Source organism: Echiichthys vipera, assembly GCF_963691815.1.
Source record: "Echiichthys vipera genome assembly, chromosome: 21".
Lineage (NCBI taxonomy): Eukaryota > Metazoa > Chordata > Actinopteri > Perciformes > Trachinidae > Echiichthys > Echiichthys vipera.
The window spans coordinates 17,544,074-17,558,057 of NC_139846.1; the positions used below are offsets into that span (position 1 = coordinate 17,544,074).

At 38.6% G+C, this 13,984-nt stretch overlaps 1 protein-coding gene across 1 annotated transcript in view; it reads left to right on the forward strand.

Moving 5' to 3' along the window:
* Window positions 1–654: 654 nt before the first annotated feature.
* Window positions 655–13,984, forward strand: part of ofcc1 (orofacial cleft 1 candidate 1) — a gene marked incomplete at both ends in the record, with an annotated part of 92,931 nt that continues 79,601 nt past the window's right edge. Inside the window, one exon of the mRNA XM_083936403.1 lies at window positions 655–738. Within this exon, the coding sequence (XP_083792529.1) occupies window positions 655–738 (84 nt within the window). The remainder of the gene's footprint in view (window positions 739–13,984) is intronic.

Here is a 13,984-nt window from a genome sequence, read left to right on the forward strand (position 1 = left end):
GTATTGCAGTTACCGTTAGCTCTTACCGTTAGTGGTTACCGTTGCCGTTACAGCTAAGTAAACTTGAAAGTTGGCTTACTAATTAAGGAGAAAGGTAGCCATTTGGGCGTGTGTTTTAATATTGAACTCCTTAATCTCAGTCCATCGAGTGAATGCTTGGCCTATAGCCTATTGACTCTAATTTCTACCCGTCTCCAGTCACTCAGCTGCTGTGACAAATAAGCAGCTGCAGATTGGCAAACTCCATTTCACCCAGTGCCAGCCTACAGTAGCTGCACCAAACAACAGACAACCCTGGCAACTCGCAATGCCAGCGGCTATTGGCTGGTACAATATAAACAGAACGTGAAAGAAAGTCATTGTCAAAACTGTAAAAAAATGTTAAATATCAATTCAGACTTTTTTCATTCTGTACCCCTCAAAAACACCCCTTGGGAGTATTATTATTATTATTATTATTATTATTTTAAATATAGCTTTTAAAGAAGATTCTACATATTCACCCTTGAAATGCTGTTCATTCTCTTGATTATTTGTTTCTTTGTTTGTAAATAGTGTTTAGTTTATTGTGCCAACATTATTGACCAGGGATATTATATTTCAAAAACCGTTAATAAAAAACAAGCAAACAAACAAACAAAACAAAGTTGTGGCATGGCGTGTCCACATCCTGCCAGGCGCGCCGCCAGAACAGGGCCAGGCCGGGATAAGCGGAGAGAGCCGGAAGATGACGTGACGGTAAATTGCCTTTCACAGTGAAAATATGCAGTTGTTCTGTGTACTTTACAAGAGGAAGTGAATGAGAATGCACGCATGCACGTTTGGTTTGTTTACATAGTAGCCGTTAGCCGCGCTAGCTAAGAAGTCTCCCCTACAGGATGAACATAGCTAGCAAAGGCAAGCTCAGTTTGTGGCAGCACTTACAGTCATCATGTCATAGCCTGGTTATAACTCCACCATGTCAATCTCCGATTATAACAGCAGTCTTTAAAGTTGTATTTGTTATATTCAGTGAGTATAGATAAGTGAATTATTGTCAGCAAAATTCAAAAGTACTACTAGGCTATACAGTGAAGTGAAATGCTACCTTTAAGTAGTTTACTATGCTATTTCTGGATTAATGTTAGCCATGTTTATATTGCATCAACTGAATGTTTTTTTATGCTACTGCCAAGATGCAGGGATATTCAGTAGGCTATGTTTTTAGTGAGGTAGGATGTTTATTTTTATTTTAAAGCAACTTATCATGAAAGACACTATAAATAATTCCTAGAGGAACTGGCTAACCACTGACAGTTACAGCTCAGCATAGCAGGTGCTGCTGCTGTCTGACTTTGCCTTATGTAATTACTATAACACTAAATACAAACACTAAATACAAACAATTAAGGACAGAGACTGTAATCTGTGTCAGGACAGTATCCTGACCTCCTTGGCCAGCACTGTGAGTATAGCAAACCCCAAAGTCCAGGCTGCTTCATTCCTTACACTCAAAAACTGTTGAAATATTGTGCTCATCTATATAGATTTTTTCCCCTCTTACTCTTTCCACTGCCATGACCATCCCCGTCCCTTCCTCCCACTTAAGTCCCCTCTTCAATTTATTTCCCCACACTTGTTTTCTGAATCTGGTGCCTTATTTTGTTCAGTTGCAGCTCTTTGTGTGCAGCAGCCATGTCTCCTGGAAGCATCTCCCTCAGCCTTGGCTGTAGCCCCCTCTGTAACCTGTCAGCTGAGCATTACATCAGGTCAGTCATGTTGAGCCTTTTCCTAGCAGTGTCTGCAAGTTTTGATGCTCTCTCTCTTTCTTACATTAGGAATCCTGCAAAATGCAGATCTCACTGTTCTGATTGCATATAAAGAACAAACGTGTTTTTAACTCAGATTTTTTGCACATGGTGTTGTGTTCTTTATACTATTTTTTGAGATACATGTGGTACATTGTAATATATTGAACCGTAACACCTGGATCATCGACTATACACAGCCCTAATGCCGTGGTATTTTAAAATTGGGTCCCATTTGGCCCTTTTTAACTATGAGCACCTGCCCCTCCAGAGGTCTCTGCACGGCTCTGCTCATGATACACCTGTCTTGCGATATAGAGGTCCTGTAACTAAAACTGTCATTCATTTTTACAGTAGACAATGATATGTAACTGGCAGCACTACTTTTACTGCTTTGATGAGAATAAAAATCTCCTAGGTATACCAAAATTAACAACTGCGTTAAAAAACTGCATCTACAAAGTTAAAATAATTAAAACCAGTGGTCATGCTATAATTTAACATATAGGAACTCATTATCTGGTATACAATGTTAAGTAACTCTTTAGTGATGAATTGCAAAGTTTACTTGGCAGATTGAGTTGCTGACCATTTATCATCAACTTTATTTGGTCACTGCTCCCAAAAAATGCTGAATTTACTCTGACCTTTAAGAACAAACACAAAGACAGCAACTACTGCCACTATGACAGCAACACACTTATATTGTCATTACACCACGTCTAGGGAATTCAAACTGTTAAGTAGTTAGGGGCGCATATAATCACCCTGCTTTTCAGCAAATGACAGGCATGATACATAGGGTTCATTGTCACGTCAAAGATGAATAGAGCTGCAAACTAATTGAATTAAGTTGGCTGACGAAGCATCTACATACATTCTAAACTTCTTTATTTAAAGGAGTGAAATAGCAGATGCACATTGCATTGCACATAAACCCTTAATCTTCGCAAACACAGTCTCCCACAGCCACTGGACATGCATGTTTGAGGCTTCATGTTTTTTGTCACAAATTGAATGGGATTGTAGTAGGCATGTCTGTAAAGGGGAGACTCGTGGACAACTATAGAACCAATTTTTTTCAGATGAGGTAAGCGATAAAGGGACCACGCCAGTTTTTCTCTTGCCAAAATGTAGCTTTACTTTGGAGCGTTATTAACCCCCCCTTCCTGACAAGCTAGCAAGTTGCAATGATTTTTTTCAATTTTCTAGTTTCAGCCTTTGACTTCAAGTAAGAAACTCAGAACATTAAGAGTATTAACAATTTATGTAAGTATAAAAATGACTGTAAGGATAACCAATTGATAAGATCAAGAAAGCATCATTATTCCTATCAACATCGGCCACTTTTACATAGAACTTTTCATGTATCATGTGCGTCATCAAAGTGCAGTTCCTACAAACATAGTCCAGCTCATCAACTGTATTTCGTATCATATCCTATACATACCCACCCTTTGAAACACTGACACACCACCCCCTTGGCCTCTTGATCTTTAAGAGGGTTCAGAAGACCTTCACTGGGCAATGACATCATTATGTCTCAGAATGAATGACAAAGAAAGAAAGAAAATGTATTTATTGCACAAAGTTTCATTCCGACAATTGTCTAATTTCCTCAAGCGTTTTATGCATGAACTCACAGTCACTGTGCTCATCAAAGGGGCAGATTCACTCCCTGTCACACAGCGCATAATAAATCCTTGTCATAGAAGAGTCAATTGCATGTAAGATGCCTCTTGTTGGTCAGCAAGATGTTTCTCAAACACTCCCCCTTGCTCTCAATTTATCTGAGATCATGCCCTAATGATGACCCTAGGCCCACTTTTAATCACTATTTGCGTTGCCCTTTTAACAATTATTCCGCTCTTCTGCACAAATTTAACTCTACAAGAATGAGATGGATTCCTTGTTAACTGTCTTATAGACACAATCTTTTGAGACCATGTCAGTTTTTTTCCATCACAAGATATGATGCATTGGAAGAAAATGATATTGCCTTCTATGACTTTTCCTCTACGTATTACTTATGCTGTATCATGCAAGGCAAGCGGACTTTGACAGCACATGCTCCCTAGTTTGATTGAAGCAAAGTTGAGGCTTCACATGGAAATCCTTTTTTTAAATGTCACTCACTCCCACTCTTGCGAGGCTGCATGAACTCTGTGGTCAAAGAGACAGCAAAGCATGTGTGATAGAAATAACTTTAACCAAAAAGTCAAGCTCCAACTGAGACTTACTCCAGAATGGAAACCAGAATCCAGAAACAAAAAAAGTTTTCTGACAGATTACAGCACCATACCAGAAAACACTCATAATTGGCGTGGGCCGTTGATACATACATGGGTATTTTTTTTCACAAAAAAATAAATCTGCCCACATAAGCACTGATGAACTCCATTCTACAAAATGCAAAAATACATCAAAGTGCTGTCAAGAGCACGCCAAACCAAAAGGTAGTGGCATAAATCTAAACCCTAAATCATGTTGACCAATCATGTAAAGAAGGCGAAGATTATGTTGGCCAATCAGTATCCTGAAAAAGGCTATTAACAGAAGGATAACTGGCTGTCTCTGTGTGACATTTGGACATCTCTGTTCCTTGGTATAGTGGAAAAGGAGCTGTGTATGTATGCATAAACATGTGACGCCTCACAAATGAGATAACAGTGCACACACACAAACTAAAAACTATTTTGTTTTCCCTGTCAACACGAGTTTATAAAAATCTTCACCTTTCGAAAGGTCAACTTCCAGTGGTCTAAGATGCAGTTTGCATGTGGAAGAAAGGCCAAAACATAGCTATAAAGCTACGTTAAATACCTGTATACATGTGGACAAAGCCTCGGTCTGTTGCTTGTGTAAACAGGAGCACCACAATTGTTGTTATTACTGATGTTATTATTATTATGACTTGTGACTGTAAGACTTATTTACCCATTACCCCTGTGAAATATAATTAAACATTTTTACATATACTCACTGTATTAATTCTGAGATTTCTACACTCAGGTCCAAAAAAAAGCTTTCTAGTGCCGCAGTGCCACATCCATGTTTGAGTAATCTACATGTGAATAATAAAGTAGCCTTCAAGGTTTATGTATTTTCCCCTTCACAGGCGGTGTTATTAATAGCTTCATCTTTCTTGGCGCTTTAAATACAGGATGAAATATTTTGACATGTTCATAGCAGAGGGAGGGAGGTCCAGGCCAAATAAACATTTGTTTTAATTAATCATTTGATTGTGAATTAAAGGTAGGTTTACTGGCCTTTCTCTCTAGCTCTGACATCACCTTGAGTCAGAAAGTCCGCCCCTGTAAGTCACATCTGTATCTATTTAGGGAAAATCTTTATAGAGATCAATTATTTTTGAGCAATGAAGGAATGAATCTCCTGTGTTTTCTTTGACCTTGTAAGCAAACTACAAAAAGTGGAGCAATCGATCGCTACCCTCTGAAGATAACGCAATATTGTATTTTGGAATGAACAGTGAAGAGAAAAAAAAGAAGTCAAGACAGATGAACAGCTGTATTGAGATAAACCGTCACCCCATATGCTGAGGGAAAACAATCTCTGCACATTATGGAGAGTGAAGATGAAAAAAAAATACACTTAATCAACTAACATTGATATTACTTCTGGCAATTAGGAGCATGCTGGTAATGATATGAGTTTTCAGCTGTAAATAATTATGCTGCCTGCGGGCCATACTTTAATTCTCGGCTGTATCTATAAACAATAATCAAACCAACAGCAGCAGGCTAAAAGTTGGAGATTTGTGGTTTGCAGAGCAGCGGTTGAGGAGCAGCTTATTGGAGCCCTGTGGTGATGCCAGTAGTCAGGGTCACCTTCAGGTGCTCTCTCATCTGTACACCAGCACGCTAATGCGCAGCTCTATTGATCAGGATGTATGCGTCAACACACACACAGACACACACATGCAGATACACACAAAGCACACAGATATGAGCTCACATCCAATAGCTTATACTGTACATAGACACAGGGTTACGTCCATGTATACTTCATAAGCACTTACATGCATGCTTTATCCATAAACATAAGGGTACCAGGATAGTAGAGAAACACTTTGGCCTATGTAGCGAAGTAAACATAAGGTAGTTGTATTTTGGGTTTCTACTAGAAGATGTTTACATCTAATGATATTCCAAAAAAACTTTGTTTTTCTTATACTATCATCTTAATATACCTGTATTCACCCTCTGTCTGAAACGTTATGTCTTAGCAGCTGTCTCTTTAAACCCCCCTCCCGAAAAGCCCAGTCAACTCTGATTGGTCATTGTTTCTGTCTTTCGCATCTGTGCTCTTGGTGTCTCTGCATTATCATTACAGCTGGGGAATGACTTCAGCAGCACTTTCTACTTTCTGAATACAGGCTGTGTGCATTTCTCTGTGGATTGAGCATTTGGATATTTACCAAAATAAATATCTCAAACAATTTACAATGACAAGAACTTTAACATTGCTTTTAGTATGTGCCAAAGTTAAAACCTCTATGTGCCAAAGTTCAAACTTAACATACACATATGCACTTAACATGCACATGCATGTTGACTGCACTACTTCTGCATTATATAACAGTTAAAAAAGAGGAAAGGAAGAAAGAAAATAAACAAATAATAAGAGACTGAGAATTGACAGCTCACTTTTACTCATTGTCAAACAGGAAGCGGCAGCCTGCTGATGTATAAGGACTAAGATGAAGTGCATAATTAAGGAAACATATGAAAGCCGGCACTGGGCTTGAGATTAATTAGGTGCGTGTCAATACCCTCATCAATATCCGATTAACTAATGACACATGGCCCAATGAGGGCTATTGATCTGCTCCAAGTCTGTTGTGTTAATAGGTTGAAGCCGACATTCAATGGGAAAGCTGACAGAAAACTGTGAGGAGAGTTTCACAGCAATGCAGGACGCAGGGCCGGAAACACAGCAAAATCAGAAGTGTCCCTTCAGTCATAAGTAGTCAGATCACATTCATTTAATGTGGTCCCACAGGATCCCAGTGATTGCTGTGACCACAACTGAACTTATTCGGCTTATAATTCTCATCCTTTAGTGATAATTAAAAATGACCCCAAAGGATCCCCCTCCCCAAAAAGAAGGGGGAAAAAAGGACTCAATCTAGATTAATGGTGATGGAATGGCCAACATCATAAGTTAGCCCCTTTATGATAATGATTGTAATGATAATAATGAACACTTGGATGAAGGATGAACAATCCCCTGTCCTGGAGTTGAATCCCTATACAGGTTAATTAGGTAAGATAACATCATTAGCCACTCTCAAGTCTGTACGCAGAATTAATTGGATAAAATGGAATTTAGGTCTATATTTAATCGCATAAACGATCAATGACAGCTTAGCCAGGTAATGGGAGGTCCAAATCACTGGGCATCTTATTTAGATCACATTTTAGCAGCTTAATGAGCAAAAAAGATCCCAGTGGTTATAGGTGCTGTTGACCCCCCTTTGCGTGCACTGTATTGATTAAAATGTGCGTTAATGATGTATTATTGTGCCTTGTTAACGTTTGATTGTTTCCTGCATTGCGGGGTAATCAAGTATTGATTGTAATGTGGGTCACTTGAACGTCATAGCAGAGTTCACAGCACCATTCATAAAGTTTACATAAAAAAACACTGACTCCATTTTTTAAAAACAAATAAGGCATATTCATTGTTATTACATATAAGCAATATCTCTTCCTCAATTGAAAAGGCCACCAATGGCCTAATGGCTTTGCAGTCATAAATAAAGCACAGTAAGACTGCTTGTTCAGAGGGATATATTAGCTGTAGTTCATGACGTGTTCTAAGGGGGACATTAGTGTAAATATGCGTTATGCCAAACGTGAGCAGGCCCATCCGCCAGGCTTTTTCTACCTATTCTTCACAGCAGCTGTAAAGTTTGCTAGGTTGTCTTTGGCTGGAAAATACGTTTGTCTGCAGATCCCTCTAAATAATGCATGGGGGAACTTTTGTGTGAATTGTCACATACTACATAATGGATGTTTACATAGCAGTGTGAGCACTTTACCTTCAGTTTGGGGGAGTTCATTGTAATCAGCACTGAACACAGCATTTAAAACACAAACAGTGATGCCATCTGGCAGATGAGACTGTCACACAGATGAAACTTTATCTTGGCACAACTCAGTGGTAATAATTTTGGTAATGACATGCATTGAGACTGTGTCATATCTCCTTGCCTGTATTTGAATAACACACAGTTACTTTTAGAATTCAAATATTATTATTATTTTTTATTTTTCGTTTGTGTTCCTTTCTCTTTCTCTTTAAGTGCCCCTCCTGAAAAAGCTCAGGCTCCTCTGATTTAGTTTAGTATAGTATGTTAGTATATAGTTGTGACATCATATCTCTATGGACATCCTGACGGCTTGTTTAAAGTCACAGTTTTTGAATACGGGCTGTGTGTATTTCTCTCTGGATTAAGCGTTTTAATACTTTTGCAGTATTTATATAGCACCTCATCCTGCATAATAATAAAGACATGGGAATTTCACTTTGAACAATATGGGACCTTTAACTTAATTTATAACATATAACATATAATCCTGAAACCTGAGATCAAGATGATGTTTTTTTTTTACACATTTGAGAGGTGTATAATCTAATTCAGACCGTCTCTTCTATTTTTTGATGTGTTTTGTTTTTTTACGTATTTGAGAGGTGTATAATCTAATTCAGACTGTCTCTTCTATTTTTTGTTTCAGTGAGTGAAAGTGAACATGAGGAGGTAACCTGAGACTATGTGTACTTGTGTTGGTTGTTAGGGACTGCGTCATCATCACCTTGACGACTGAGGTGTAGCTGACCACGAAGAGGAAGAATTCGGGCCTCACAAGGTAAAATATGTCTTAATCCTAAATATATACAACATGCATGTATACAGTTATATAATGTGCTGGTTATTTGCAAAAGATTTGGTTTATAATCCAGTAGGATCAAATGGCATTCTGTAGTTCAGGTGTACTTAATATACCTGAGCAATGTACCCCTAATTCCCAAGATTTGACTTGACATAAATTCACTCTAATATACTGTTCACTTCACATTGGACTACTGATAGATTGTACACTTTAAAGGGCCAGAGTATATTTAGAGTAAATATGCATAGAAAGAAGTCTCAATTGCCCAGCAAAGAAGAAAGAGTGTGCCTTTTTTCTTTCCTTATAATCAGCTGTGTGAACTCTATGACTTCAGGGAGACTGGCTGTTGTCAAACATTAAGAAAAGGCCTCTGTCCACAAGGAAATAAAATAGCATTTGGTGTGTGGTGCCCTGTCCCTCAGTGACTATTGAATTACATCCCTTATCCATGTTCGTGGAGAAGAAAAAAGAATGTCAAGTAAAGATTTCAGGTCGCACTATGCCATAGAAAAGGGGGAGTGGCTTGACTAGTACAACACAGACCCCGCTGTCATCCTGGATTAAGGGTTGATTGAGCTTAGCTGACAAGATGACAGAGGAGATGGTCATTCTGAGGGCAGAAGAGGGAGACAAGGGGGATAAAATGGTTGCAAGTCAAATATAGTAGCATGTCATTTTAGAGGAACAATGTACATACCTTATTTCTTTAGATCAATTGTTTGATTTAGACTTTAGGTCAGTTATTTGGCTCATGATGTCAAAGACGTCAGGGATATAAAATAACTTCCCTATTCATTAAAGTCAGTGGTTGATTTTGTAAATCAGGAGGTGCCAGAATACTTTATTAGGTCAAAAAAAAGGGTCACAAAATGCACCAAAACCACAGTGCCTGGTGCACGGATTACACAGAGGTGCTGCTCTGTTGAACCTAAACAAGAATGACATAATAAAAAGCATTATGTTCAGAGCACCAAAATATTGTTGCATCGTCTGTCATGACAATGTAGCCTAGTAAATATGCCCACAATGATGGGAATTATAATTGACCATACTCCTTTCACTGCACAGCACAAGTGCCCCACAAGCTGTGGACTGACCTTCTGTTTTGAAGAAATTCAACTAATTTGATTGTCTTCTTGATATTTTACCACTTTCCTCCTTGTTGCTGAGGGTATTCTAATTCAAATCATTGTAACGTTAGCTCACAAAAATGACACACTTCAAGCGATTTACAAGTTACTTCAATGGGAAATAAAAGAATGACAGAAAAGATATTACACACACAATGTTTTCAGAGATTTTTAAAGTGAAAAAAGAGGTGCATTCATTCTTGGCTGCAATGAGTGCAGAGACGCAGATAGTGCAGATGCGGAGACCTGGAAACACTGACCAATCAGAACAGACTGGGCTTTTTTCAGGAGGGGGTCTTAAAGAGACAGGCTCAAAAAGACAGAAAGTGAATAAAGGTATAGTCAAACAGGCCGTATAAAAAAACAAAAATATCATTTTTTTAAATGTAAGAAGGTCTAGAAAAAGGCATCACACTGAGATTACAGCAATCACAGCAGTGTTGCCTTTCAACTGTTAAACTCTGACCAACTCTGAAACTCTGAATGCTTATTCCTGGCATCAAGCTGAGATTAAACAAGCAAACTGCTCTGCGGTGTATGGGTCAAAAACAAGTACATCTGCAAGGAAACCATATATAGCTGCTTTCGCTGCGTGCTGTCTGGCCTTGGCAGTGTGTTTGCATGGGTATATTGTTTAGTAAGTACATGAGATAAAAGCAGGGAACTCATACAAGGCCATCTCTTTGGATTGGGACTCGCTCAAGTCCAGCAAGTACATCATACTCTGTAAGACTTAAGGGGTTTGTTGCACACACTGAAAAACATTTGCATATGACTTTTTGACAGAAAGCCCAAACCTCAAGTAGAAAAGTGAGTCAGTCATTTATGTGGTTAATGATGTTGGCAATCTCATTGGTTAGGGAGACAGTGTTTGGCAGGAGGCATGCAGTTTTAACAACTTATGTACTTATTTTTCTCACAGCATCACAATTTTACAGCCTGTAAAAAAACATTTGTACACACACAAAAACACACACACACACACACACACACACACACACACACACACACACACACACACACACACGCCTATTAGTAGTAACCCAGAAAAACAGTTCAGCAAATTAAAAACAGGAATTTAAGGCTGTCTTTAATTCAATAAAATACACATGTAACGGAAATGCTCCAAAGTACCTCTTTATCTAAAAGTATTATCGTTCTTCTGTGTAGCTGGTGATAAGCGCCATTGGACACAAATAGATACAGCTGGAAATATAGCTGAGGAGTTTTAGTCTCCACAGTTATTTACACAATCAGGTTTTTTTTTGTGGGCCGTGATAAGGTGCATGGATATCCTGTGGTCTTTGCCGAGTTAATGTGTACGGACCGCACACTGGCTCTGCTTTCACTGAGTTATTACGCTGAGTGTAATTTGAAACAATTACAAAAACACTGGCCCACTTGTTACAACACTCATTTTGCCCTCACATATACAAACCACAGATTCAATAGCTTTACATGTTTTTCAATCACACCCAGTGGAGCAGTGTTCAGTGTGAAAAAGTATAGCATTTCATCCTAGCTCGCATGGTATGGGATAATCTTTCACATTTTGCCTGGGGTTTGTTTTGCTATTTCAGCAGAAACTTGTGCAAGCCATGTGAATTACCATAGGAAAAAGACGATAAAAATACCAAATGATATTGTATCAGATGTAAATGAATAAACTATTTGAATAATTAGGGCAAATAATTTGTTATCTGTGATAATAAATGGTGTTTATTGTCTTTTATTCTCTAAGATGCATTGCAGAGATAACAGGTTTAAACACACAAGCAGTGGAGAGATAGTGTAACGCTGCATGGAATGAAGGATTTTGTGCTGCATAGAAAGAGCTCTTGCAAATTCCAGCTCTAATAACATCAACAAACTCTGAATTATAAGCCAAATTGAAAGTTTTTGTTCAATGTCAATAACAGATTCTCCTCACATGCTCTTCAGATTATTGGGAGCCATACAACATTGGATTTATCGTATTTGTTTGGACGCATTTCTCACTGTATTTTCACACATTCTGTTTTGCAGACCGTGCCATTGTTCAGAGGTCAGGGTCAACCAGTGATGATCATTTGCAGTTTATGGAGATGGACACCTTTAGCAGTGTGAGTACAGTTTCACTTCTGGCCCCTCATAGCAAGCGTAGCTGAGCACAAAGAGGTCAGGCCTTGTACCTCCATCTCTCTCACTGAAGGTGCTGGTGCAGTCTGACCATTGACATTTAGCATTCCTCTGAGCTGCCTCTCGGTTCTCAATGGGGGATTGAGGGGCACAGAGGCCAGTGCTTGGTTCTCAAGGGTAAAAACAAAAAGGCTCTTGAAAATCCCAAGGAGTTCCCATGATCCCAGGAAAGACCTTGATCCGACCTGTGTTAGATTTCCATTCCACAGATTAGAGCACACAGAAAGTACATATTGGCTGTTTTATTTTTATCTCTTGCCCTGGATTTTGTACAATGAAGGTTTTCCTTCACTGGCACTGACATATTTAACATGGTGATTTGGCAACAATGAGAATTTGTAGATGTGTCACAGTTATGTCCATTTTTTCCCCACAATAATTCAGCATTCATGGTTTTCAATGACATTTCTAAGTCGGTGCTGAAGCTTGTAGTGACATTTTATGGTGGAAAGTTTTCAAAGTCATTTTGCAAGGTTTTTTTTCCCTCAGTAACATACATAATCTGTTAGCATCAAAGGAGCACACATGCATAAATAATTGACTAATTCACTTAAAGGGGGCCAGCGTGGATTAATTAAGCTTGAATACTAATTATGTTTTCTGTCTACACCAACTGACGCGGTTGTTGTTTAATAAGAAACTGTTTGGTGGGTCACAATTACCATGCACATGTAACTGCTCTACAAATTAAGATGGTTTCATGTTTTAAGGGTAGAATTGGCTCTCTGTGCCTTTGAAACAAAATGCTAACCTTATCTGGAGTGATTTGAAAAAAGATGCTTTGTAGATTTTTTCATTATTCTCATGACATTTTATTGATAAGGTCATTTCTATTATGGTGATAGATGAAAAGAGACTTTATAAATATTAAAATGAAATTAACTTATATATATATATATATATATATATATATATTGATTAAGCAAGGCATTGAGACTCATCTTTCTGATGTTTTTTTATTTTTTAATACATTTATTACAATAATTTTATTTTATTCAGTCACACATTCATTTACATTACAATTCTGATCAATATCGCTCTGAGGAATCCACTGACAGAAAAGCCTTTAAACATACACAGACCTAATATTATGGACTAAATTAGAACTCAAGGAAGAGACAAAACATGTGCAGGGATCTCTATGCAAGGCTCTCAAAACTCCTGTCATTTCCAGAAACACTCTTGTCCTTGACTCCTATGCCTAGCACACAGGGTGCTTGTCTGGAAATGGCTTCAAGTAGCTCTGTGAAGACGAGGTTCTGCTGTCTGCGCTCCCCTGGCAAGCAGCGCGCACAGGGACAGAGGAAGACAGCTCAAAGCTGGGGCCTTGTTTACAGCTGCGTGGGGAAGAAAACAGGCAGACGTAAATGAGGGTTGACGGTTTCATGAAGCACAATTGGTTGATGGCAGATTCAATGTGACTGGGCTGAACTGGGCGATGATCCGTACAGTATGCAAAATTCACTTTCTAGCTGGTCTGTGCCCACCAGCCCCTAGCAGCAAGCGGTCTTCCCCAAGCCCTTCTAGCTATGCCTTTGAATGCAACAAGAACTGAACAAGGCATTGTTGTGCTCAATTCCTTTTGACAACAATCACATTTATAGAAGAAAGGGAGAAAAAAAAGTCATGGATTTTTTTTGTCACCAGTTATAAATGATTTTTTTCTCATGTTGACTGCAAAGTAAGCAGTTTGTGTTTTGCACAGAAGAAAGTGTGACGGCTTAAGGGGGCATGTATAGATGCAGAATGAACTCGCGATTTTGTTATCCTACTGTACGTACGTTTTAATATACCCAAATTTCCTGGCACATGATTTTGGTGCAGCACTATCACTTTAACATATTTGTATGCAATATGACAGGGAAATTAAAATGTGACCCTGCACTGAGGCAATTTACTCTGCTGCCATCACCGTAGTATTGAGCAGCCATTCCTACCTCCAGTTTATTTCATGAACCCTCTGTGATTCTTT